The 25,366-nt window shown below is 36.1% G+C and overlaps 1 protein-coding gene across 10 annotated transcripts in view; it reads right to left on the bottom strand.

Moving 5' to 3' along the window:
* Positions 1–25,366, bottom strand: part of Nbeal1 (neurobeachin like 1) — a 194,684-nt gene that overhangs the window by 25,272 nt on the left and 144,046 nt on the right. For all 10 annotated transcript variants that reach the window (XR_015737269.1, XM_087903350.1, XM_087903357.1 and 7 more), the window contains 10 exons: positions 25,148–25,281; positions 24,116–24,217; positions 22,523–22,618; positions 21,805–21,929; positions 20,820–20,960; positions 19,412–19,542; positions 12,256–12,365; positions 10,641–10,758; positions 9,783–9,880; positions 7,678–7,794 (listed from right to left, as the gene is read on the bottom strand). Coding sequence is in view for 9 of the 10 variants with exons in the window: in XM_087903350.1 (XP_087759476.1) it covers positions 7,678–7,794; positions 9,783–9,880; positions 10,641–10,758; positions 12,256–12,365; positions 19,412–19,542; positions 20,820–20,960; positions 21,805–21,929; positions 22,523–22,618; positions 24,116–24,217; positions 25,148–25,281 (1,172 nt within the window). In the remaining variant the exon portion in view is untranslated. The remainder of the gene's footprint in view (positions 1–7,677; positions 7,795–9,782; positions 9,881–10,640; positions 10,759–12,255; positions 12,366–19,411; positions 19,543–20,819; positions 20,961–21,804; positions 21,930–22,522; positions 22,619–24,115; positions 24,218–25,147; positions 25,282–25,366) is intronic.

Here is a 25,366-nt window from a genome sequence, read left to right as displayed (position 1 = left end):
TCAAATAGGAACCTCAAAAGCAAGCCTCACCAACAAAATATGAACGATGGAAGAGAATCTCAGGCATTAAAGACACGAAGAAGAAATGGATACTATGGTGAATCAAAAAAAAATGTTAAATCTAAAAAAAAAAATCCCGACACAAAACATTCACAAAATCTGGGACACTATGAAAAGATCAAACCTAAGAATAATATGAATAGAGGATGAAAATGAAATACAGTCAAAGGCACAGAAAATATTTCCAACAAAATCATGGAATAAAATTTTCCTAACCTAAATAAAAAGACATCTATCAAGATACAAGAAACATCCAGAACATTAAGTAGACTGGAATTGAAAAGAAAGTCCTCTCAGTAATAGTAAATTGACAAATGTAATCTACCAAATAAACAACTTGAAAGACAAAAAGCACATGATCATCTCCTTAGATGCTGAAAAGACCAATCCAACATGGTCATTAGACATCAGGGAAATGCAAATCAAAACGACTTTGAGATTTCATCTTACACATGTCAGAATGTATAAGATGTATATCAATGATACAAGTGCCGGTTTATGTTGGGGAGGATAAGGAGCAAAGGGAATACTGGTGGTGGAATTCAGACTTGTAAAGCCACTATGAAAATCAATGTGAAATTTCTCAGGAAGATGGGATTCGATCTACCTCAAGATCCAGCTATACTCCTCTGGGGTATACATCCAAAGGATACTTCATCCTATCACTGAGATTCATGTTCAACCATATTTATTGGTGCTCTATTCATAATAGCCAGAAACTGGAAACAACTTAGATGTTCCTCAATTGAAGAATGGATAAAGAAAATATGGTACACTTATACAAGAAAATATTACTCAGAAGCTGAAAAAATACTTGCAAATAACAGGTAAATGGATAACTATAAAAGACAAAAAAAAAAATCACCCTGAATGAGGTATCCAGAACAAGAAAGACAAATATACTATGTATTTGTTACATGTAATTATTAGCTGTTTAATCAATGATAACTAAACCACAATCTGTAAACCACAGACATAAAGTAAAGGACTGGAGTGAACAGATAGATCTCTCTAGTAAAGCAAAATAGAATAAATAGTTATAGATGGATGGGAGGTGGGGACTGAAACAGAGGGATCAAATGAGGAGGTGGAAGGGAGAGATGGATGGGAAAGGAATACAGAGAGAGATAGCTAAAATTAAGGGCCATTTGAAGAGTTTGAAAACCTAATACAGTAGACACTTCTTAAAATACATACAAATATGAAGATAATCTAAATGAAATTGCCAAATAATGGGAAAGACAGAGCCCCATTTGGATATCTCTTGTCACCAAATGGAGATTCCAGCACCAGGATTGGTTTACATTTAATAGAGTTGTTGGTCCATGGGAACTTCCAAAAATCCAGGCTGTTGCCAAGCTGTACTCCATAAACTGCCAGCAAGGCTCCATTGCTGAGGACAATACCTACACAACACTCTGAACATGGAGAAGTCAAGCTGGTGCCTACATGGAGCCTTTACCCCTATATGCTAACATCTTTAGTACAGGGAGATACTCTCCACACTAACAAAAGAGAAATGTTAACACCAAACAAGTCACACACCCTCTGATCTACATTGGTGTCCTGCCTGTAAGATATATGAGTGCAACGGTGGTGCAAAGTTTGTGGGAGAAACTCTAAGTGTTATAGTTAAGAAAGGAAAGGTATCCTGGCAGTTGGGAGCCAAAGAATACCATAAAGTCACACTGCATAATAAAGTTCACACAAGAGATTTGTTGATAGGGAAAAACACAGGAGGGTGGTTGCCTCAGGGAAAGGTACAGCAAAGAATTGAGCAGGAGGCAGGATTTACACAGAGTTTCTTGTGTTTGGCCATGGGAATTGGGGTGGGGCTTTGTACTTAACCACAGGCCATGGCAGTCAGAAGACCAAATAGGAAACAGAAACAAAGGAAGAAAATATCTATCCAAAAAAGACAAATCTAGAAACCAGCACGTAGACCTATCTATAAATCACTCCAAATCAGATGCCTAAACCTAAGTGTAAGAACATAAACAACCAGGTCAGTATGTCACCACCAGAGCCCAGCCAGCTCATTACTTCAAGCCCTGAATATTCCAAAAGAGTTGAAGTACAAGAAAATGACCTTAAAACCAACTTTATGATGATGACAGAGGTTCTTAAAAAGGAAATGAGTAAATCCCTTAAAGAAATCAAACAGACAAAAAAAAAAAAGTTGGGTGAAATCAATAATCTCTTAAAGAATGTCAAGAAAACAGTTGAAAGAAGTGAATAAAACTGTTTGAGACCTGAATATATATGCAATATGGAAAACACAAACTGAGGGAATTCTAGAAATGGAAAACTTAGATGAATAAACAGGAACTACAGCAAGCATCATCAACAGAATACAAGAGATGGAAGAGAGAATCTCAGGAGTTGAAGATACAATAGAAGAAATAGATACATCAGTCAAAGAAAATGTTAAAGCTAAAAAATTCCTAACACAAAACATCCAGTAACCCTGGGATAGTATGAAAAGATCAAATCTAAAAATAAAAGAAATAAAGGAGAAGATTCCCAGTCCAAAGGCCCAGACAATATTTTTAACAAAATCACAGAAGAAAAACTTTCTAACCTAAAAAAGGACATGCCTATAAAAGTATAAGACGTTTCCAGAATAGATTGGGCCAGAAAAGAAAGATTCTCCTCCCACATAATAATCAAAACACTAAAAACACAGAACAAAGAAGAAATATTAAAAGTGGCGAGGGAAAAAGGCCAAATAACATAAAGGCAGGCCTGTTAAAATTATACCCGGTTTCTCAATGAGACTCTAAAAGCCAGAAGGGTGTGGACAGATGTCTTGTAGACTCTAAGAGACCACAGATGTCAGTTTAGACTACTATACCCAGCAAAACTTTCAATCACCATAGATGGAGTAAACAAAATATTCCATGATAAAGTCAAATCTAAACAATATCCATCCACAAATTCAGTACTACAGAAGGTACTAGGAGGAAAACTTAAACCCAAGAAAGTTAACTACATTTAAGAAAACACAGGAAATACATAATCTGGCACCAGCATAACCCAAAGAAGGAAAATGTGCACACACATATGCATATGTGTGTGTGCGCGCACACCCACCCACCCCCCCCCCACACACACCCAACAACATACAGGTACTTATGGGACACAATGAAAACAGTGCTAAGAGAAAAGTTCACAGAAATAAAAGTTCTCATAAAGAATTTTGAGAAGCCTCACACTAGTGACTTAACAGTACACCTCAAAGCTCTAGAAGAAAAAAGAAGCAAACAAACCCAGGATGAGTAACAAGAAATAATCAAACAGAACTGAGATAAATAAAATAGAAACACAGAGAATAATACAAAGATTTAATAAAACAAAAAGTTGGTTTTTAAAGTCAACAAGATAGATAAATCCTTTTTCTAAACTAAAAGGCAGCGAAAGAATATTCCAATTAGTAAAGTAGAAATGAAAGTGGAACATAGCAACAAATACTGGGGAAATCCAGAGAATCATTAGGTCATACTTCAAAAACCTGTCCTCTACAAAATTGGAAAATCTAAAAGAAATAGACAAATTTATTGATAAATAACACATACAAAAGTTAAATCTAGATCAGACAAACAATTTAAATAGACCCACAATCCCCCTGCCCAAAGAAGCTGTCATTAAGTCTCTCAGTCAAAAAAACCAAAAAAACAAAAACAAAACAAACAAACAAAAAAGCCTAGGGTCAGATTGTTTTAGCACAGAATTCTACCATACTTTCAAAGAAGACCTAATGCCAATACTCCTCGAATTATCCCACAAATAGAAACAGAAGGAACAGTGCCAAATTCTTTTCATGAGGCCACAGTCACCCTGATATCCAAACCACACAAAGACTCAACAAAGAAAGAGAATTACAGACTAATTTCCCTCAAGAACATTGATGCAAAATACTCAGTAAAATACTTGGAAATCAAATTCTTGAATACATCAAAAAGATCATCCACCATGATCAAGTAGGCTCCATCCCAGAGTCAGGGATGGACTGACAATGAAAATCTGTCAATGTAATTCACCATATAAACAAACTAAAAAAAAAAACAAAACAACAAACCATATGATCATTTCAGTAGATGCTAAAAAAAGTCTTGGACAAAATCCAACATCCCTTCATGATAAAGTCTTAGAGAGAAAGCGAAGACATGGGACATACCTAAACATAAGAAAGGCAAAATATAGCAAGCTGATAGTCAACATCAAATTAGATGGAGAGAAATTCAAAGCAAAATTTTCACCAAAATCAGAAACAAGACAAGGTTGTCCAATTTCTCTGTATCTATTTAATATAGTATTTGAAATTATAGCTAGAACAATAAAACAATTAAAGGAGATCAAGGGGGATAAAAATTGGAAAGGAAGAAGTCAAAGTATCATAATTCTCAGATGATATGATAGTACACATAAGTGGCTGCAAAAATTCTACCATGGAACTCCTACAGCTGATAAACATCTTTAGTGAAGTGGCTGGATACAAGATTACCCCCCCCACCACAAAAATTCAGCAGCCCTCCTATATACAAACGATAAATGGGCTGAGAAAGAAATCACAAAACAACACCCTTCACAACAGTCACAACAATATAAAATATCTTGGGGGTAACTCTAACCAAGCAAGTAAAAGATAAGAACTTCAGCCTGGCAGTGGTGGCGTACACCTTTGATCCCAGCACTCAGGATGCAGAGACAGGTGGATCTCTGTGACTTCAAGGCCAATCTGGTCTACAGAGCTAGTTCCAGGATAGGCCCCAAAGCTACACAGAGAATCCCTGTTTCAAAAAACAAAACAAACAAACAAACAAACAAAGATGAGAACTTCAAGTCTTTGAAGAAAGAAATTCAGAAAAATATCAGAATATGAAAAGATCTATGCTTATGGTTTGGTAAGATTAACATAGTAAAAATGGTCATCTTACCAAAAGCAGTATGTAAATTCAACACAATCCCCATTAAAATTTCAACACGATTGTTTATAGGCCTTGAAAGAACAATACTCAAATTCATACAGATAAACAAAAAATCCAGGATAGCTAAAACAATCCTGTAAAATAAAAGAACGTCGAGAGGTATCACCATTCCTGATTTCAAGCTCTACCAGAGAGTCATAGAAGTAAAAACCACATGGTCTTGGAATAAAAACAGACAGGTGGATGAATGGAATTGAATCAAAGACCCAGACATAAATCCACACACCCATGGACACCTGATTTTTAATAAAGAAGCCAAAATTACACAATGGAAAAAAGAAAGCACCTTCAACAAGTGGTACTGGTATAACTGGATGCCAGCATGTAGGAAAATACAAATAGATTCATATCTATCACCCTGAACAAAACTCAAGTCCAAGTGGATTGAAGATTTCAACATTACTCCATATATACTGAATCTGATAGAAGAGAGAGTAAGAAATGGCCTTGAACACAACACATTGGTAAAGGAGACAAATTCCTGAATAGAACACCAATAGTGTAGGCACTAAGATAGTTAATAAATGGGACCTGATGAAACGAAAAAACTTCCCTAAGGCAAAGGGCAAAGGACTCAAGAAACTAGACATTAAAAAAAAAACCAGAACAACCACAAAAAACTCAAACAAATAATCCAATTTAAAAATGGGTACAGATATAAACAGAGTTCTCAATGGCCGAGAAACTGTTTAACATCCATAGCTGTCAAGGAAATGCAACTCTGAGATAACAACTTACACCAGTCAGAATGGCTAAGATCAAAAAACAGAAGTAACAGTTCATGTTGGAGAGGATGTGGAACAAAGTGAACACTCCAACCATTGCTAGTAGGAGCAAACTTTGGAAATCAATATGGTGGTTTCTCAGAAAATTGGGAACTGATCTACTCCAAGACTCAGCTTTACCAATCTTGGGCATATAGCCAAATGATGCTCAATCACACCACAAGGATATTTGCTCAACTGTGTTCATAGCATCTTTATTTGTAACAGCCAGAATCTGGAGACAACCTAGATACCCCTTAACTAACAGAATGGATAAAGAAAATGTGGAACGTTTACACAATGGATATTAATCAGCAGTAAAAAAACAATGACATCATAAAATTTGCAGGCAAACAGATGGAACTAGAAAAAAATCATCCTGAGTGAAGTAACTCAGACTCAGAAAGACAAACATGGTATGCATTTACCTTAAACTTGAATATTAGCTGCAAAGTAAAGGACAACCAGACTACAGTCCCCACACCCAGAGAGGCTAGGTAACAAGGAGTGCTCTAGTCAGTATGCACTGGTCTTCCTTGGAAAGGAAATAGAAATTATTTCAAGGGTTAATTGGGGTTCAGTAGGGATAGGAAAAGGAGGAAACAAGTGGGGTGAGGTGTGGGTAAAAAGAGTAGTGGGAAAGACTGAAATTGGGAGGCATTTTGGGGGTAGGGTAGAAAGAAACCTGGTGTAAGGGAAACTCCCAAGAATCTAAAAAGATGACTCTAGCTAAGACTACAAGTAATAGTGGATATGTAGCCTGAACTGGCCATATTCTGTGACCAGACAAGACTTCTAGTAGAGACATTGGGACATCAACCCATAACTTCCAACCTATAGTCTGTCCTGCCTATGGGATGTACTGGGATAAGGGTGACACAGAGATTGTGGGAGGGGCCAACCGAAGACTCTCAGTCTGAGACCCATGTCACAAGAATGAGCCCGCTTTGACATTGTCTGGAATGCCAGGACCCAGAGGCTGAATGACCCAGGGACTTAGGATAGAACCAAACATGACTGGAGGAAAAAGAAAAAAACAAGTGTCAATGAAATAATTCCTAGTGATATTCTGCTAAACTCATAGATTGGTGAGTACCCCAATGGTAATCAGAGAGGCTTCATCAAGCAACTGATGGAAACAGATGCACACACCCACAGCCAAACATGGGGCCGAGCTCAGGGAATCCTGCTGGAGAGAGGAATGATTGTAAAAGCCCAAGGGGTCAAGGACATCACAAGAAAACCCACAGAATCAACTAACCTAGGGCTGATAGGGGCTCACAGCTTCTAAACAACCATGGAGCCTGCATGGGATTGACCTAGGTTTTCTGTGTATATGTGACAGTTTTGTAGCTTGGTCTTCTAATGGGACTTCTAACAGTGGGAGTGGGAGAAGTTACCAACTCTTTTGCTAGCTTTTGGGACCCTACAGTTCATATTGGAATGTCTTGCTTAGCCTTAATAAAAGGGGAGGTGCATACTGCAACTTGATATACCATGATTTGTTGATACCCACGGGACGCCTGCCCTTTTCTAAATAGAAATGGACAAGAAGAAGTTGGGAGTGGAAGAGGGGGACAGAGGGAGGTTGGGGGATGGACTGGGAGGAGAAGAGGGGAAACTGCAGTTGGTATGTAAATAAATAAATAAATTAATAAAAAAATAAATAAATAAAAGGTGAAGGAGCAACAGACGAAAGTACTACTTGAGCTGATCTTTGGTTTTTCACAAATAAGTAGTACAACTATAGGAACAGAGAAGCACACACAAGTGATACACCTATAGGCATAGATGAGCACATCTACACATACATGTACAAATGGAAATTGGAGAAAGGTCTCTGATATTACCAAGTTGGGTATTACCTCTATAAAAAATGACTTCAATTCAGGGAGGTGCTGAAAGAGGTTTAGGGTTGAGATTTCTGTTTTGGTTTGCTTTTGTATGACTTCTTCTGCTGATAATCTTGGAGGGTGTGGTTCCTTCAAAATAATTTTAAGGAAAAATTTCAGAGTTACATGAAATCCTGCTCAACTCAGTGGACTGTGCTACAATAAAATGCATATTAGGCACTGTTAACTGCAGGCCATGGCTTAGCCTATACCTCAGCAAATTTGCCATTCATCCTCTTCTACAGACATCTCATTTCTACTTTAAATTTTTCTTACTGATATCACTCCCACATTTCTAGATCAGAATGATTTTTTTCATATGCTCTTTCATCAATTATTTAAGATTTCTTTGTATCTTTTTTTCTATTAAGTATTCATTGGTTGTTTATGATCAGTCTTTCCATTCAGCCTATAGGAATCTTTCTAAATTCCATTTAATTTATTTTTTGTGTATACGTGGTTATATACATGTCACTGTGCATGTGTGGAGGTCAAAGAACAACTTGCAGGAGTCAATTCTCTTCCTTCTACCATGTTGATATGGGGACTGAGCTCAGGTCATCAGTCTTGGCAGCAGGTGTATCTCAAACTTGACAGATGTTTAATAAATTTTTGGTAAAATTAATGAAGCACTTAACATTCAATCTTTAAGATATAGTATATTATTTAATTCCTAAAAGACTGATAAAAATGTAAAAACTATCAAAATCAAATTATAGACATGACTGCAAAATTCACAGATTATTTTTTTCTACCTTTCAAATTGCAGATACAGAATTAAGTAAATTAATGTTAATCAAGAATACTGATAATATATTAAATACCTTTTTACTATTTCAAGGACACTATTGATATGTATAAGAGTTGTCCTTCTAAAGGGGATTTTGCCAGATATGGCAAAAATATCTGCAAGCAGGTGTATGTTACAGGTGAGAATTCTTACAGGTGAGAATTCTACCAGATATTCACCAATGTTGACTATCCAAGTGCTCAGAAAACTGAGGCAGGAGGAATTTGAATTTGAGTTCAGCTAAAGTTCAAGGCAGTACAGGCTACATAGTAAGAAAGAAAACAGAACAAATCAGGGAGCTGGAGTTTGATTCTTTTACAAAATCTTAGATAGTAGGAAATAGATGTCGTTTAAATGTGTAGCTTTTAATACTTAAAATAATAACAACTTTATTTTAAATTACAGGCTGAGAGTCCTAACTCTGCCTGATTTTTTCTTTTGTGTTTGTGGGGACGGGGACTGATCTTGGACACTGCACATAATAAGCAAACATTCCTGGACTAAAGAACAACCTCAGCCCCTTTTATAATATTTTTAAATCATAATAAAAACTAGTATGAGGGAGGTGGCTTAGTAAAGTACTTGCCTAGAAGCAAACCTGAGGACCTGAGTACAATTTACAGAACCCTGTTTTAAAAAAGGACAGCCAAGGTGGTTAGCCAGCTAGCCTACTTGATAACTTCTAGGCCAGTAAAAGATCAGTGTTTTCACAAAATGCTGGACAGTGCCAGACAAATGACATGCAAGAAATGACACTCTGACCTCCACAGACATGAACAAATAGGGCAATATCAGTACTGTTCTTGTAAAATAATAATAATTTAAAAAGTAGAGTTGAAGTCTGGTGGTGGTAGCACATGTCTTTAATACCAGAACTCAGGAGGCAGAGGCAGGCAGATCTCAGAGGGTTTGAGGTCAGCCTGGTCTACAGAGTGAGCTCCAGGACAGCCAGGGCTACACAGAGAAACCATGTCTAGAAAAACAAAACAAAAGGTAGAGCTGGTGTAAAATTAAAGGTTCTAAGTCAGAGCTTCACCTAGAGGTGACTGTCAGTAGATTTTCTATTTCCTATGAGTCAAAATGTAGGACTCTCAGGTTCAGCACCACATCTACCTGCATGCCAGCATGCTCCCAACCACGATGGACTGAATGAACCTCAAGTGAGCCCCTCAACTACACTTTTTCTTTATAAGAATTGCTGTGGTCATGGTGTCTCCTCCAAGAATAAACCTTAACTAAGACAGTTGAGAACAACTGCTCTAAGATGTTGATAGCTTATACAGTTTACCTTTAACAGCTGACAAGGTGTTTGTCCAAAATTGTTAATCATCCCTTCTAAGGCTTTTCTTTCCTTTTCATCTGTTAAGGCATCAAGATCTACAGCACCTAAAACAAGAAGTAATTACTATGGAGAAAAGCAAACTAGCATGATTCTGATAAATATATTAAGGATTAAGGATTGATTAACATATTTTAAATATAATATCAGTCTTCAACTTCTCACCAGAAAGTAATTTTCTAATAACACTACCTATTTTTTATTTGTGTGTATATGTATATATATATATGGATACATGTGAGAGATCCTGTTTAAATAAGGGGAAGAGCCAGTGTGGGAGACTACCTGAAATATACCTTCAACCTCCACAAAAAGAGGTTTAAAAAGTGAGAACATTTTCTACTCAAAGCTGTCAGAAAACAGTTTTGATACTAAGCTAATGCTATTAGAAGAATTTATTACTGGAAATGCTAAGCATTTTCTTTCAAAGTTTACTAAAAATATAACCTGCAATATTCAATGTAAGACTTGATTAAATAGGAAATTTGATTTCTCAAATAAGAGACCAAAACCATATGGTGATAACAGGCATCTATAATTAGATTTCCATATATATGTATGGAATATATATGTATATAATATATGCATATATAATTGGATTTTATATACATGGAATATATAAACACATATATAATCATAAACAACTATTACAAAACTGAAACAGTGGCAGTTTCATAACCTTGCAACTGAGAAGCTATTTTGTTGATGTATTCTTTTTTATGTTAAATATCTAGGCCCAAATGCCATGCATAACTAATAAACCCTAATTCTCCCAAAGTACCACAAAAGAAGTAGTTAGGCTCATACCTTCATAACTACAGTAGTAGAAGACATTGAGTGCTTCTACTGCAGCTGGTCCTCTTTGTTTGTAGCCAAAAATCAGGTCTATCCATTCATGAAGATGAGCAGAAACATATTCAGACTCCTATAGAGAGAACAAATTTAATAATTAACATACGTATCTTCCAACTGTAGCCTAAATTCATGCTTTTGAGAAAGGGCAGGGAGTATCAGGGAGACAGATGATGGTGTATGCCTTTAATCTCAGCACTTAGGAGGCATAGGCAGGCAGATATTTAAGATCAGCCTAGTGTACGAGTTCCAGGACAACTAGAGATACACAGAGAAACCTTGTCTTAGAGGGGGGAAAAAAAGAAACCAAAAACATGGAGCCAGAAAGACGGCTCAGTAGTTAAGAACGCTGGCTGCTCTTCCAGAGAAAGCATTTTCAATCAACGACTAACAATCAACAATGACTAACATCTGTGGCTCCAGGGTCAGGATATCTGATTCCTTTTTTTGTCCTTGCTGGGCACTGCACACACACAATGTATAGACATATATGTAACCAAAACACTTGAACACATTTTTTTTTTTTTAAAGAAGAGTACTGCTCAGTAAACAGTGCTGTGAGATAGTAACACAATTATCAATGGTAAACTAACTCACAATATTCCTTCAGTTCCAATTTGGAAATTTACCTAAACATTCTTAAGACTTTTTAAGTGGCATTTTGGATCAGCTAGTTTTATTGGAACTTGGGTATCTCAGAAAAAATTAAAAATGTAGACATGCTTAACTGAAATGAAACAAAAACTGCAAAACATTAAATTATTGCAGCTGGGTAAACAGAACAGCAATCCATACAGCAGACACACACAGAACTGGAATGTTAATTACAGCTGAATATCCCTTAGGCAAAATGATTTGGGTTACAAGTTTTTGAGATTTTGCTTGTTGCCATTTGCTTTGATTTGTTTGAGACAAGTTTATACCACGTTGCTCAGGCTGCCCTCAAAGTCATGAACTCAGGTTTCAGCCTCCTAAGAAACTGCGACTAGGCCAAATTCGGATTGTAGATTTTCCCAGATTCTAAAATATTTGCAGAGGATTTATCAGCTAATCAAAAAATCAAAATTCCAAAATGTCCCCAAGTATAGTGTGGGTGAACAAAACAATATAAGAAAGCTACTAACTTTCCTCAAATCTAAGAGAGTTAAATAAGAGGTGCAGAAAGCATTTTTGTGGTAGTTTCTTTTGTAATACTTGTCTAAAACTTGTTGATTCAAGAAAAAAAATCTAAGACTTGATTAAATAGGAGATTTGATTTCCTATATACCAAAAATCAAAAGCTTATGACACTGATAATTGGTATTTATAAGTAGATTTATATAGATTATGTATATATATACCATTATAAACTATTATTAAAAACAGAAAAAGTAGAAACCTATATTTTGGTACATATTAATACAGTATCACAACATTTATATCCTAAGATTAAATTACTATATTATACTTTTAGAACAGTAATATATATAAAACAGATAACAAATTAATCTAGAAAAAAGGACACTTTAATTTATCTTTGAAAAACACATCTATATTTTTAGACTTGGTAGTGAGAGAACAAAAACCTTACCAGAGCTTTTCTGTGTTTATAAATAAAATCTTCAGCTGACTTAGCCCATCTTGGAAGAATGACATCATTTACCAGTTCTTGAGAAACTTGCAGCTGACCCAGATTAAATTCTAATACACAAAAAATAAAAATACCAGAATCATTTCAGACTTAATCAAGTGATGTAAAACAAATACAAAAGAGGGTCTATAACTAGAAAAATACTTTAACCTATCTTTTGCAGTATACTTTACTCATTAATTAAACTACATAAAGTATTTTAAAACTCATTTTTAGAAGGTACATCTAAGTAAGAATTCTTTTAGAACTTGGGAGACACTCAGTGGGTAAATTTCAGTGACTTAATGAGTATCTCATGATAATGACTACAGAGCTGGGTGTGGAGATAAGAATCCTATGGGTTTACTGAGAAGTCCACCCAGTTTGTCTCAAAAAGTTAAGGTGGAATGGGATTAAGGACATTGACTTCTGGCTTCTGCATATAAATGCATACACATACACACACACACACACACACACACACACAGAGTCCTCCACATGTAAGCACATGGGCATGGGAACAGACACACATACATACAAATGAAAAAGAAAAAGAACAGTAAAGGCACTATAATCCTCACTTTAATTGGCTTAAAATAGAATATTAATAATTCTTACACTAAAAATGAAAAATGGTTTATAAAATATGGTTCTTTAAAACTTTGGTGTAACTTATACCTTAAACTCACTCACTAAGAGTTTTGTTTTATAGAAGAAGAATAACACCTTATATCCTCTATTCCACAAAGATACTTGCTATTAGAGCTGAACATGACATTGACAGAACTTTCTCAAGTATGAGCTTTTCTTGTTCACATACTGTGAGAAAGAAAATGTTAATACAAAAGACCTTAAAAAAACGGTTTAAAATGCTAGTCTTCCAATAACAATGTGTTGCCTTGAAATATTACATTTCCCAAGTCTAGGTAAGATTTAAAGTTAAGAAAAGGAAAGTTTTTCCCAAGGAAGAGTTGGCCAGTGACCCTCAAGAGGTGGCTACTAGCAGCTTAAGTCTTCCCAAGAGGAAGAAATCCTCACCGAAGGAGTAAATGGTCAGTGATCTAGAAGAGGCAGCAAGCCCCAGCGTCCCCAAGGAGAAAAGAAAATTTTCTTCTGAGGAAACTGAAGCTGCTGCTAGCGCCACAAAGAGTACAAAGAAAAAAGAAAAAGTTTCAGAAAACATTCCAAGAGGATTAAAATGGACATGCTTGGTGGGAGGGGCATAACTTGAAGGTGACAGTTCCTACCCACAATTAACTCCAATAAAAACACACAGGAAAAAAAAAAAAAAGAAAAGAAAAAGTATGGCAGGGAGCGCAGAGTGCTAGGGTTTCTGGTTAGTGACCACTGCACAGCAGCCACAGTCCTTTGTCCACTTCACAGTCATTTTCCTTTGAATTTACTTGCAGAACTTTCATTTCATCTGCCCTAAATGTGATACCTACTCCATGTGATTACTTTAGAGGGTGGTATATGACACAGTTCTAGAGAATGATGTCATAGGGGTTATACTGAAGAGTGTAAGACGCTGTTGTTTCTACCTACTATGCATAAGCTACTTCAGTTATTTGTTACAATTAGAAGAACTAGCCACGAACAAAGGCAAAATATTCAGTATAACAGAGTGAAAATACCGGAAGAAGTTTGCCCAAGGTGATACTATAAACCTGAAATTAAATCTTCTCTAACTTTTTTATTACAGAAAACACTGAAATTTCATTGTGCAATTTTGTATTGGTTTTATTGCTAGTTATTCCTAGCTATTTATTACCATTAGATTATATATTTGTTTTCTCCTGCTCAGGTTCCTATCAAGCAATTACATAATTACAGTTACACAGTACTACAAGGTTATACAGCTGAGAGCAGCAATTTGGTCCAATAAATATCATGAATTGTTGAGCAAAGAGTACCTGAAGTTTTTCATTCAAATTCACCCCAATTACTCTTCTTATCCCAGATACCCACTGGCTTTATTAAATTCCAGTCTAAGAGCTAACTAATAATCTACATAAAATATACCTCCAAATCATGCAAACTCATTTGTGCTTTAAAAACAAATGTAAGGTTAGGGAAACAGTTTGGTTGTGGAGTGTGTGCCAACCAAGATTGCAAGATTTTGTGTTCAATCTCCAGTACCTTACACACACAAAAGTAATAAAAGCCAAATGGTGGTGGTGCACGTCTTTAGTCCCAGGACTTGAATATCTGTGAGTTCGAGGCCAGACTGGTCTACAGAGCAAGGTCCAAATGCCCTCAAAAAACAAACAAAAAAAGTTGTAGTAATCAAGTAAAATAACAGTACAGAAAAAAATTCTTGGATATTTGAAAATTTTAATTATCATTATGCATTTCTAGTCCAAAAACCCAATTTTCAAAAAGTGCAACAACAGAGTGGGTCTGAGAGAGCAATTTCTAAAAGAGCAGGAATAAGCCAGCGACCTGGGCCAGAGGAGACCTACAGTGAACTCCTGGAGAGCAGGAGCAGATCCAGACCAGGGTCATTTGCGGGGCAGGCCTGGCACAGCGATCTAGGCCAGAGCAGGCCTGAAGCGGTGAGCTCCATGGGAGCAAGACTGAACCACCTACCCAGGCCTGAGAAAGTGAGTGGGAGTGGATCCAGACCAGCGACATTTGTGGAGGCAGGGCTGATCCAGCGACCTGGGCCAGAGCAAACCTGAAACAGTGAACTCCACAGGAGCAGGTGAGTGAGTGAGTGAGTGGGCCAGAGACAGAGACCTATGTGGGTCTGGTCGTGAGTGTGGGACCTTCAAGGGAGAAGACCTAAGGAGAACCCCTGTGGGTCTGGGAATGAGTCTAGGACCTCTGAGGAACTAGGCCTGAGCCAGGTTCAGGCATCGGTCTGGGACGTCAAAGGGAGTAGGCAGAACTAGAAATCTGGGGTATCTGAGGGAGTAGGCCTGAGCCAGATACTCCACGGGTCTGGACAGGGACCTCCGAGAGAGTAAATCAGAACCAGACACCTTTGTAGGACCAACCCCAAGCCAGGGATGTCTGCAGGAATGGATCCAGACCAGAGACATTTACAGAAACAAGTCTGAGCAGACAACCTAGGCAAGAGCAGGCCTGAGACAGCAAACTACAAGGGAGCAGAGCAAAGCCCTGGAGTGCTGAGCAACCTCGAGGAACACTGGGAGTGATCAACGGGATAACCAGAATTGTGGCACTGACTATACCACAAGGAACAACCATCTGAGCCTTGGATTCACTGGCACCTAGAAGACTAATCGACAGAATCACAGACAGTCCCAACCACAATTATCAGAGGAAAAAATGTGTAGAAAAGGAAAGAACACACGCAATACCATAAAGAGCAACATGACACCAGTAAAACCTAAAGACACAAAAACAGCAAGACTTAATAACCAAATACAGATAACTTCAGGAGAATAAAAATGAAAGCAGTGATAAGACAAAAGTTCATAGCACTAAATGCCTACATAGAAAAGCTGGAAAAATCCCACACTAGTGAATTAACAGAACATTTGAAAACTTTAGAATTAACAGAAGTAAACTCACCCAAGAGAACTAGACGACAGGAAATAATCAAATTGAGAGCTGAAATCACCAAAATAGAAACAAAGAAAACAACACAAAGAATCAATGAGCTAAAAAGTTGATTCTTTGAGAAAAATCAACAAAATAGACAAACATTTATCCAAACTAACCAAAAGGCAGAGAGAGAATATCCAAATTAACATACTCAGAAATGGAAAGGGGACATAAAAACAGACACGGAGGAAACAGAATCATCGGGTCATATTTCAAAAACCTGTACTCCACAAAATTGGAAAACTTAAAGGAAATAGACAACTTTCTGTCTGGATAAAATCACTTACCATAATTAAATCAAGACCAGATAAGCAAACTAAACAAAATTATAACAGCTGAAAAAATAGAAACAGTCATCAAAAGTCTCCCAACCAAAAAAAGCTCAGTACCAGATGGTTTCAGTTCAGAATTCTACAAGATTCTCAAAGAACTAAAACCAATACTCCTCAAATTTTTCCACAAAACAGAAACAGAAGGAACATTGCCAAACTCTTTTTATGAGGCTATAATTACCCTGATATCCAAGCCACATAAAGACATGATTAAAAAAGAGAATTACAGGCCAATCTCACTCATGAGCATTGATGCAAAAATACTAAATAAAATACTGGTGAATCAAATCCAAGAACACATCAGAAGCATCATCCACCATTATCAAGTCGGCTTCATTCCAGAGATGCAGGGATGGTTCAGCAAAAAAAATTTATAAATGTAATCCACCATTTTGAGATTTCAGAGAGTTGTCCACTCTCTCCATATCTGTTCAATATAGTTCTTGAGGTCCTAGCTAGAGCAATAAGACACCAAAAGGTGATCAAGGAGAAACAAATCAGAAAAGAAGTCAAACTCTCACTATTTGCTGACGATATGATAGCTTACATAAGTGACCCCAAAATTCTATCAAGGAACTTTTACAACCCATAAACACTTTCAGTAATGTTGCAGGATACACACAGATGATAAATTGGCTGAGAAAGAAGTCAGTGAAACATCACCTTTCACAATAGCCATAATAGCTTAAAGTTATCTCAGAGTAACTCTAATCAAACAAGTAGAAGACCTGTATGACAAAAACTTTAAATCTTTGAAGAAAAAGAATTGAAGATACCAAAAAGTGGAAAGATGTCCTATGCTCTTGGGTAGGTAGAATTAACATAGTAAAAATGGCAATCTTACCAAAAGCAATCTACAGATTCAATGCAATGCCCATCAAAATTCCCAGCAAAACTCTTCACAGACCTTGCAAGAATGGTACTCAACTTTATACGGAAAAGCAAAAAAACAAGGATAGCCTAAAACAGTCCTGTACAATAAAGGAACTTCTGGAGACATCACAGTCCCTGACTTCAAACTACTACAGAGCTACAGTACTGAAAGCAGCCTGGGATTGGCATAAGAACAGACAGAAGGACAAATGGAACCAAAAAGAAGACCCGGATATTAATCCACACACCTTTGAGCACCTGATTTTTGACTTGAACGTACTGGCACAGGAAACCACTTCCTAAATATAACCCCAGTAGAACATATAATGAGAGAAACAATAAATGTGACCTCCTGAAACTGAAAAGCTTCTGTAAAGCAAAGGACAGGGTCAACAAGACAAAAACGACAGCCTACAGAATGAGAAAAGATCTTCACTAACCCCACATTAGACAGAGGTCTGATGTCCAAAATATATAGAGAACTCAAGAAATTGGTCATCAAAAGAACAAATAATCCAATAAAAAAGTGGAGTCCTCCCTGTTCCTTGAGGCCAAAACTCAGGATGCAAGTAATGTTTACACTAACCAGCTAAGCTTCCTGCTAAGTTCGTGCTTTGCTTGCTTCTGCTACAGCCTGGTACAATAGCCTGAGGGGTCTATTTTACTTTAAAATGGTAATTTCTCAACCTGCCTGAAAGAAGCTCAGGCGCCAAGGCCCATCTACCCTGTTTGACACTGCCTTGCACCCTCGACCACCTGCCTGGGGAGAAGCTCTCGCAGGCGCCAGTTTCCACAGTCCCTCTGGGTGGGAGGAGTTTTTCTTTACTGGGGCCAAAAGTATTTAACCCTGGATTAAGTTGAATAAATTGGGCATTCTCTTCTTGAGGATGACTCGAACTCTGCGTCTTGTATTTTAACCCCTAGGACAATATGGAACTCGTGGGAGGTGGGTGGCGTGGAACGGTGACCCCCACACAGACCTAAACAGACAACTCTGAACAGAGGAATCTAAAATGGCTGAAAGAAACTTAGTCATCAAAAAAAAAGCAAATCTAAACAACTCTGAGAGTCCATCTTACAACTGAAAGAATGACCAAGATAAAAAACACTGAGGACAACTTATGCTGGAGAGGTTGTGGGGAAAAGGGAACACTTCTGCATTGCTTGTGGGAACGCAAGCTGGTACAACCCCTTTGGATGTCAGTGTGGCAATGTCTCAGAAAATTAGGAAAAAATCTTCCGCAAGACCCAGTAATACCACTTTTGGGTATATACCCAAAGGATGCTCAATCGTGCCACAAGGACATGTGCTCAACTATGTTCATAGCAGCATTGTTTGTCATAGCCAGAACCTAGAAACAACTGAAATGCCCCTCAACCAAAGAATGGATAAGGAAAATGTGGTACATTTACTCAATGGAGTACTACAAAACAGAAAAAAAATAACATCTTGAAATTTGCAGGCAAATGCATGGATCTACAAAACATCATTTTCAGTGAGGTAATCCAGACACAGAAAGAAAGTTATCACATGTACTCAGTCATAGATGATTTTTAAACATAAAACAAAGAAAACCAGGCCAGAGATCACAATCCCAGAGAACCTAGAGTACAATGAGGACCGTAAGAAAGACATACTTAGATATAATCTAAATAAGAAGTAGAAAAAGACAAGATCTCCTGAGTCAATTGGGAACATGGGGACCTTGGAAGAGGGTAGAGGGGAGGGGAGAGGCAGGGAGGAGAGCAGAGAAAAATGTAGAGCTCAATAAAAATTAATAATAAAAAGTGCAACAACATAGCCATTATTTCAAATGTGTACCTTTCGTACATTACAAATAAGGAGTCAGCAGAAGTCTTTAAAAGGTAAAATAATACTTAAATCTTTGTGAATTACTAGGTCTCTTGAAACTACTTATGCTGGTCATTAATTTCTGAGAGCAGTTATAGTTAGAAAAAGCATAAATAAACTGGTAAATAAGTTGCAATGATACTTTAAAAATATGAGTTTATTCATGCGTTTGTCTTTATTTACCTCAAAGACTTACAATGGCAGTGTAAAGCAGTTCATGTCTCTAGTAAAGATTGTACTCTGAGGTAAGCTCTCTTAGAAGTTCAAATTTGACTCATATCTTAGTTTCTTGTATCACTTCCTTGAAAAGTAAGACTTGGTTCTATATGTCATTTCTCTGGTGTCAGTTAAATCCTGTCATTCATTTACACATAGAACAAAACTTAAATAAAGCATACAGTACTACAGAAGATGCCCTCAAATTTTTTTTTTTCAGGATTTTTCATTGGGACCTGTAGAATAAAATTTTAAATCCTCTATTTCTTACCATTTTGATTTTCTAAAAACTCAGGGAAATAGAAGAATTCAGGAATAAGTTCTTTTACATCATATGTATTATCCATAAGAGCTTGCCAGGTAGCAGGGATGGAATGGAACTGCCGGTCTGCACAGTCAAATCTGCACGTGAGATTGAAAGACAACAGTCTACTAAATGAAAACAAGGAAGCATAGAACGAAAAACCTTTAAGCTCTCTTCAAACTTACATGTGAGTACAGCTGATCTTTATCTTCCTCTTTAATACCCGAAAACAACTTTTCATCATCTTTATGATAATGATACTATATATCTTTGTATTGTTAGACACCTATCTATTTTTTTTACAGAAATCGCTATTCAGACCCTTTTCCATTTTTAAATTCAGTGTATTTGGTTGTAAGGGCTCTCTATATATTCTAAATACAAGTCCCTTATTGAGTTTTCTTGTATGTACTTTATAAAGCACAAACAGAAGTAATTTTAAAGCTCTGTCAAACCACATTTCTTCATAAAATTATAAAGAACCAACATAAACCTAATCATAATTTCCTGTATCTTATGAATTTTTACCTGTCAGTACAACATTTTACTGATGCTTAATAATCTTGAAGACAGAGACTCTTGTTGAAAATCAAAGTTTATTGTAATTAAGATATGATAGAGAATTCAGGCTAACTATAGATGTTATATGCAATGATAATAAAATAGGCAGAATTTGCATAATGTTGACTGAGTAGAGAAAACAAAATGGTAATGCAAATGGTAACTAAGGCAAAACAGAAACAAAATGCATACAAGAAAGGTATCTGGAGAATACAGACTGACAGTAAAAGATTTATGTAGTTTCCCTAGAATAACTAGGAACATGTGAAATATAGGCAAGTTACAATACCCACAGATAATGTTATTACTGCATTATCACAGGTGTGTTTAAGTGGCTGCTATGAATCCCCAACTGCTTCCTCTATTTAGTCTTCACAAATATTGTATAGTCACTACTGCTGAGAACTGACTATCTGTGGATGGCTCAAATTTAGTTCTAAATCACCTTAATTCAATAACTTGAAGAGGGAGTTGTTACTTGGAACCTGTACCCAGGGCCTGTACATGCTAGACAAATTCTCAGCCACTGGACAACAACCTTGGTCTGATATCTAATTATAAATCTCTGGCTGACTTCTCAAATTTGAAAAGATTCCAAATGTATACTACAATAAAGTGAAAAAAATCATATTCAAATGTCTTATATATGAACCAATTGGAATGACTTGTTCAACTACTTTGACTGATTTTATCTAAAATAAAACCCAGTAGAGGATTTAAAAGCCATAAATCTATCATTCAGAAAATGACATCAAGATGAATAGTTTTCAAATTTATAGTCAAGAGAAAAAATAGGTTTTTACTCTAAGCATACCTTCCACTCTGAAGCTGGATGTGGAGGGTAGTAAATGGTTCTACACGAATAAGATAGTGCATGACACCTGCAGAATTTGAATAGTGAGTACCATAATGAAACTTATCAATCGTTCCCATTGGATCCTCAAAAGTTTCATACCTAAAAAAAGGCGGAGTTTTATGACTTTAACAACAAAATGATAAGAGTCTAAATCTATACTAGTTTGCTTAAAGCATAGTATTCTTTAAAAAGTCAATTCTTAGTCATATACTTTACTACCAAATTAAGTATTTGCATCCCCACATATAACAACAGGAAAAAATTAATTTTAAGAATGTTTCCTAAACAATGAAGTATCACTAAAACAAGCTTTTAGAACATTTAAAATAATTTTATTTAAGTGTATAAATGTTTTGCCTGCATGTGAATATGCACAAAGATAACTGAAAAAAATTTAAGTAGCTTTGATAAAAGGTAACTTTGATATGGATAAATGGTCCAGTGGTTTAATAGCATATGATGCCCTTTCCAGAGGACCTGGGTTTGGTTCCCAGTACTCATGTGGTGACTCATAAACCTCTGTGATCCCAATTCTAGAATTTCTGATGTCCTTTCTTCTGGCCTCTGTAGGTACCATGCATACATGCAGAAAAAACAACCACACACATTAAAAACAATTTTTTTTCCAAACACGTAGGGACTGAAGAGATAGCTTAACAATTAAGAGCACTAGCTACTCTACAAGAAGACATGGGATCAATTCCCAGCACCCACAGAGCAGCTCACAGGCACCCGTAACTCCATTTCCAGATTCAACACCTTCTTCTGACCTCTGTAGGCACATGTGTGATGTTCACAATATATGCAACAAACCCAATCATACTCATAAGATAATAATAAAAAAGAAATCTTTTAATTTAAAAAGGGTAATGCTTAGTTGTTTTGATTGAAATGAGCACAAATTCAAACAATAGCTATCTCAAAAGATTTAAAAAGCACTTACTTTTCTTGCATAGCTTTCACATTTTTTTCATTAACCACTCCAATTGGTTTAGAAAGATCTCGAAATACAGTGGGGTTATTAAGGTCCAACTCTTCTGAAGTATAATCTTGTAAGATCCAGGGAAACTAAGAGACATAATTCAAAATTTAGAGAGTTCTTCCTATAGAACATAACATTCCCACATCAAATATAAAATGTTCATAAAGATAAAAATGGGTAATCACTAAAATGTTTTTCCTATTAAAAATCTTTTAAAGACATATTTTAATATTTGCTTATTTCAGTTCAATAGTGTAATTTCCTATAATTCTTCTGGGCTATTTTTAATACAATGAAACAAATAGGACCTTAGTTTTTAATTACTAGTCTTCATGTTTATAATACTTTAAAAATATGAATTGGGACTAAAGAGATGGCTCAGTGGTTAAGAGCACAGAGTGCTCTTCCAGAACACCTGGACTCAATTCCCAGCACTCACATAGAAGAAAAAGTAATATGGGGGTGGAAAACATAAAGGCAGGGTAGGTGTACTATACGTGAGGGTTTCTTTTATAATGCTGGAGATTGAACCCAGAATTTTACATATGGTACAAGAATATTCTATCACTGAGCTATACCAAAGCCTCTCCATTTTTTCTAAATAAAAAGCATAAATATCAAATATATTATTGTATATTATAAAAGTATAGGTTAATTTTAGAAATTTATACAAACTTACTACAGGATACTGTGCAAGGTCATTATAGGTTCGTCCTGCCATTGTGTTTATTTGAATGAGGTAGTCAAAGTTTGTTATCTCTCGATTCACCCATTTCTGAACAGTACAAAAAAGAACAATAACAGAATTATATCATGTAACCTCTTAGAATGTGACAATTATTAATAACCAACATATTTTTTGTAATCATTATCTATCTTCATAATTGATGAGATGGAGCTAAAGAAGTTTAACATGAAGGTAATCAACTTCTCCATAATTTATTTCCTTTGAAAATTAGTCTCTAAGAAAAAGAGCAAAAAAAAATAAACAAAAGCATTATATCATACTCTGGAAAGTCTTAAATAAGAATTAAGTCTTGCCAGGTTTTGCCAGGTGTCATAGTGCATATGCTTAATTCTAGTTACTCAGGAGCATAATTTAGGAGGATGGCAGGTTGGAGAATACCCTGGCTAATATACCAACCCATTTAAAACAAAAGCCTAGGGACATAGGTTGGTGTAGAGCACTTTAGCAAAACACTCTGGGTTTAGTCTCATGTTACACAAAGGGGAAAGAAGAAAAATTATGTCTTCTTCAACTAAATATTTTATTTATCTTAAAACTTTAACTTCTAAAAAGACTGCCCACCCCACTTTTGACATTTTTATAACTATGCATACTATAAGGAAGTACTTTAACATTCTATGTGCTAAGCTAAGGTTACTGGATTTTAGAATGATTAACTATCTGAAGAAGAAAAAACACCTTTACAGAGTAAAATGAGGTGGGACTAGATAGGATAAAACCATTCCTTTCTATTAATCACCTTAATCATTTAGTTTTCTAATGTGCATACACAGTGGAGTTATACATCATAGTTTTCCTGATAGAGTATCAATCAACGTTAACCCACTGTGGACCAAAAGCAAAAGGTTATAATTATGGTGAATAGTGAAAAATGAAATTTGTATGCTGTAATCTATAAAGTGAAATTCATATATTGCGATATATTTCTATATACAGGAAGCTCAATTGTTCTTAGGTGTAAAGTTGAAAAATAAATAGTTAATGAATAAAGTTTATTCAAAAGCAAAATGAACTGTACCTTATTAAACAAGGCTTATTTCAGACAACATTTTCTTGGTTAGGGAACTTCACAGAAGAGCCTGGCATGCATGGGGCCCTGTTTTCAATCCCTCCCCCCCCCCCATCTCTCTCTCTCTCTCTCTCTCTCTCTCTCTCTCTCTCTCTCTCTCTCTCTCACACACACACACACACACACACACACAAATGGAAGAACAAAGACCAGGAGTGATGGATCACACCTTTAATCCCAGTACTTAGGAGACAGAGTGTCAACCTCTGTGTATCTGAGGTCAGACTTAATCTACATAGTGAGTTCCAGGTCAGCCAGGGCTAGACAGACCTTGTATCCACAAAATCAAAACTTACTAACCAATCAACCAACCAACCAACCAACCAACCAACCAACCAAATGAATGAATAAATGAATGAATGAATGAATCAATAAATGGTCTTGAGCAGTTAGAAAACAGTATAAAATTCCGAGATAGAAAACGAATAATAACAACAACCTATAAATTTTCCTACCTGTGTCAATCCTGATGCTTTGAACAATTCTTGTGGTGATCTTGCTCCATAACTATTAGGAGAATGAAGTGACAACAGTCTGCTATATACTTTGTTTCTAACCTACAAAAAATACTACTGTTTAGTTTAAAAAATTGTCAAGACAAATATGGATTAAGGGTTTTGTAATAGCTTTAGCAAGACATAACCAATCCTTTAAGAATAATAGTATTTTCTTCTTGCTTCATAGTTGTGCCATTATCATTTTTTTTTAACTTCAGAGAATCTTCACCACTCCACAACTTGTTAGCAGTTATCTCTAATTCTGCTTACTCCCTATTTTCTTGAAAATCCTAATCCACTACCAGTTTTATAACTTCAACTCTTCTGGACATTTCATATCAACAGTGAATTATGCTTTTAATTTCTTTACTATACTTGATGCTGTGGTTTAAATATGTTCTTTTAAAGTTTATGATTTAGAAACTGATCCTCAAACAACAGGTTCATAATTGGAGATGGAGTATTTGGAGATTTCAATCTTAAATGAGGTCTTGGAGACAATAAAATGGCAGATGAAGGTGCCTACCAGGAATTCTGATTGTTTGACTTTGATCCTTAGGAACCACATTGTGGAATGAAAGAACTAACTCTTATTACATTGTCCTGTGGTTTCTAAAGGCACACTACAACTTCCACATATATAGTTTAAAAAAATGGTGTCACGAGGCTGAAACATCATATTGACATAGTGTCCTCTTGAGAAGAGAACAGGAAACTCAAGTACACTATGCACAGATTTTCTAAGCTTATAACATAATCAGATGTCTGGCATTTACTGGTTGATATTCAATGTTCTACTATACATACATACTCACTTAAAACAACCACAATTCTCCCCAAAATACCAATAAAGGTTCATATACTGACTAGTCTCAGAATACATTTTCTCCTTTAATATTTTCTATTGATAGGAATACAGTCCAAATTAGAGTTCAATAGCTGGAAGTTATTCCAAAATAATACTCTATGATTATCAGAAAGGTACCATACCTCTTTTTTGAAATTGAGAAAGTAGTTAGATTGATCAATATGAAATATCTCAAGTGCTGATCTCCTTAAGTTGTAACGACGTAAGTGAATCTCTCGAATTTGAGAATGAGGCCACTTAAAATCAAAGCCTATTCCTGAAAATAGAAGAAATCTTGTGACTGAGGTGCAAAAACATCTCATTTCCAAAAGTAGTACTTAGGGGAAAGAAATACCACATTG

The sequence above is a fragment of the Myodes glareolus genome, chromosome 1, assembly GCF_982192425.1.
Source record: "Myodes glareolus chromosome 1, mMyoGla1.1, whole genome shotgun sequence".
NCBI classification, from domain to species: domain Eukaryota; kingdom Metazoa; phylum Chordata; class Mammalia; order Rodentia; family Cricetidae; genus Myodes; species Myodes glareolus.
Note: the sequence above shows the minus strand (reverse complement) of the source record. Positions and strands in the feature narration are given on the sequence as shown.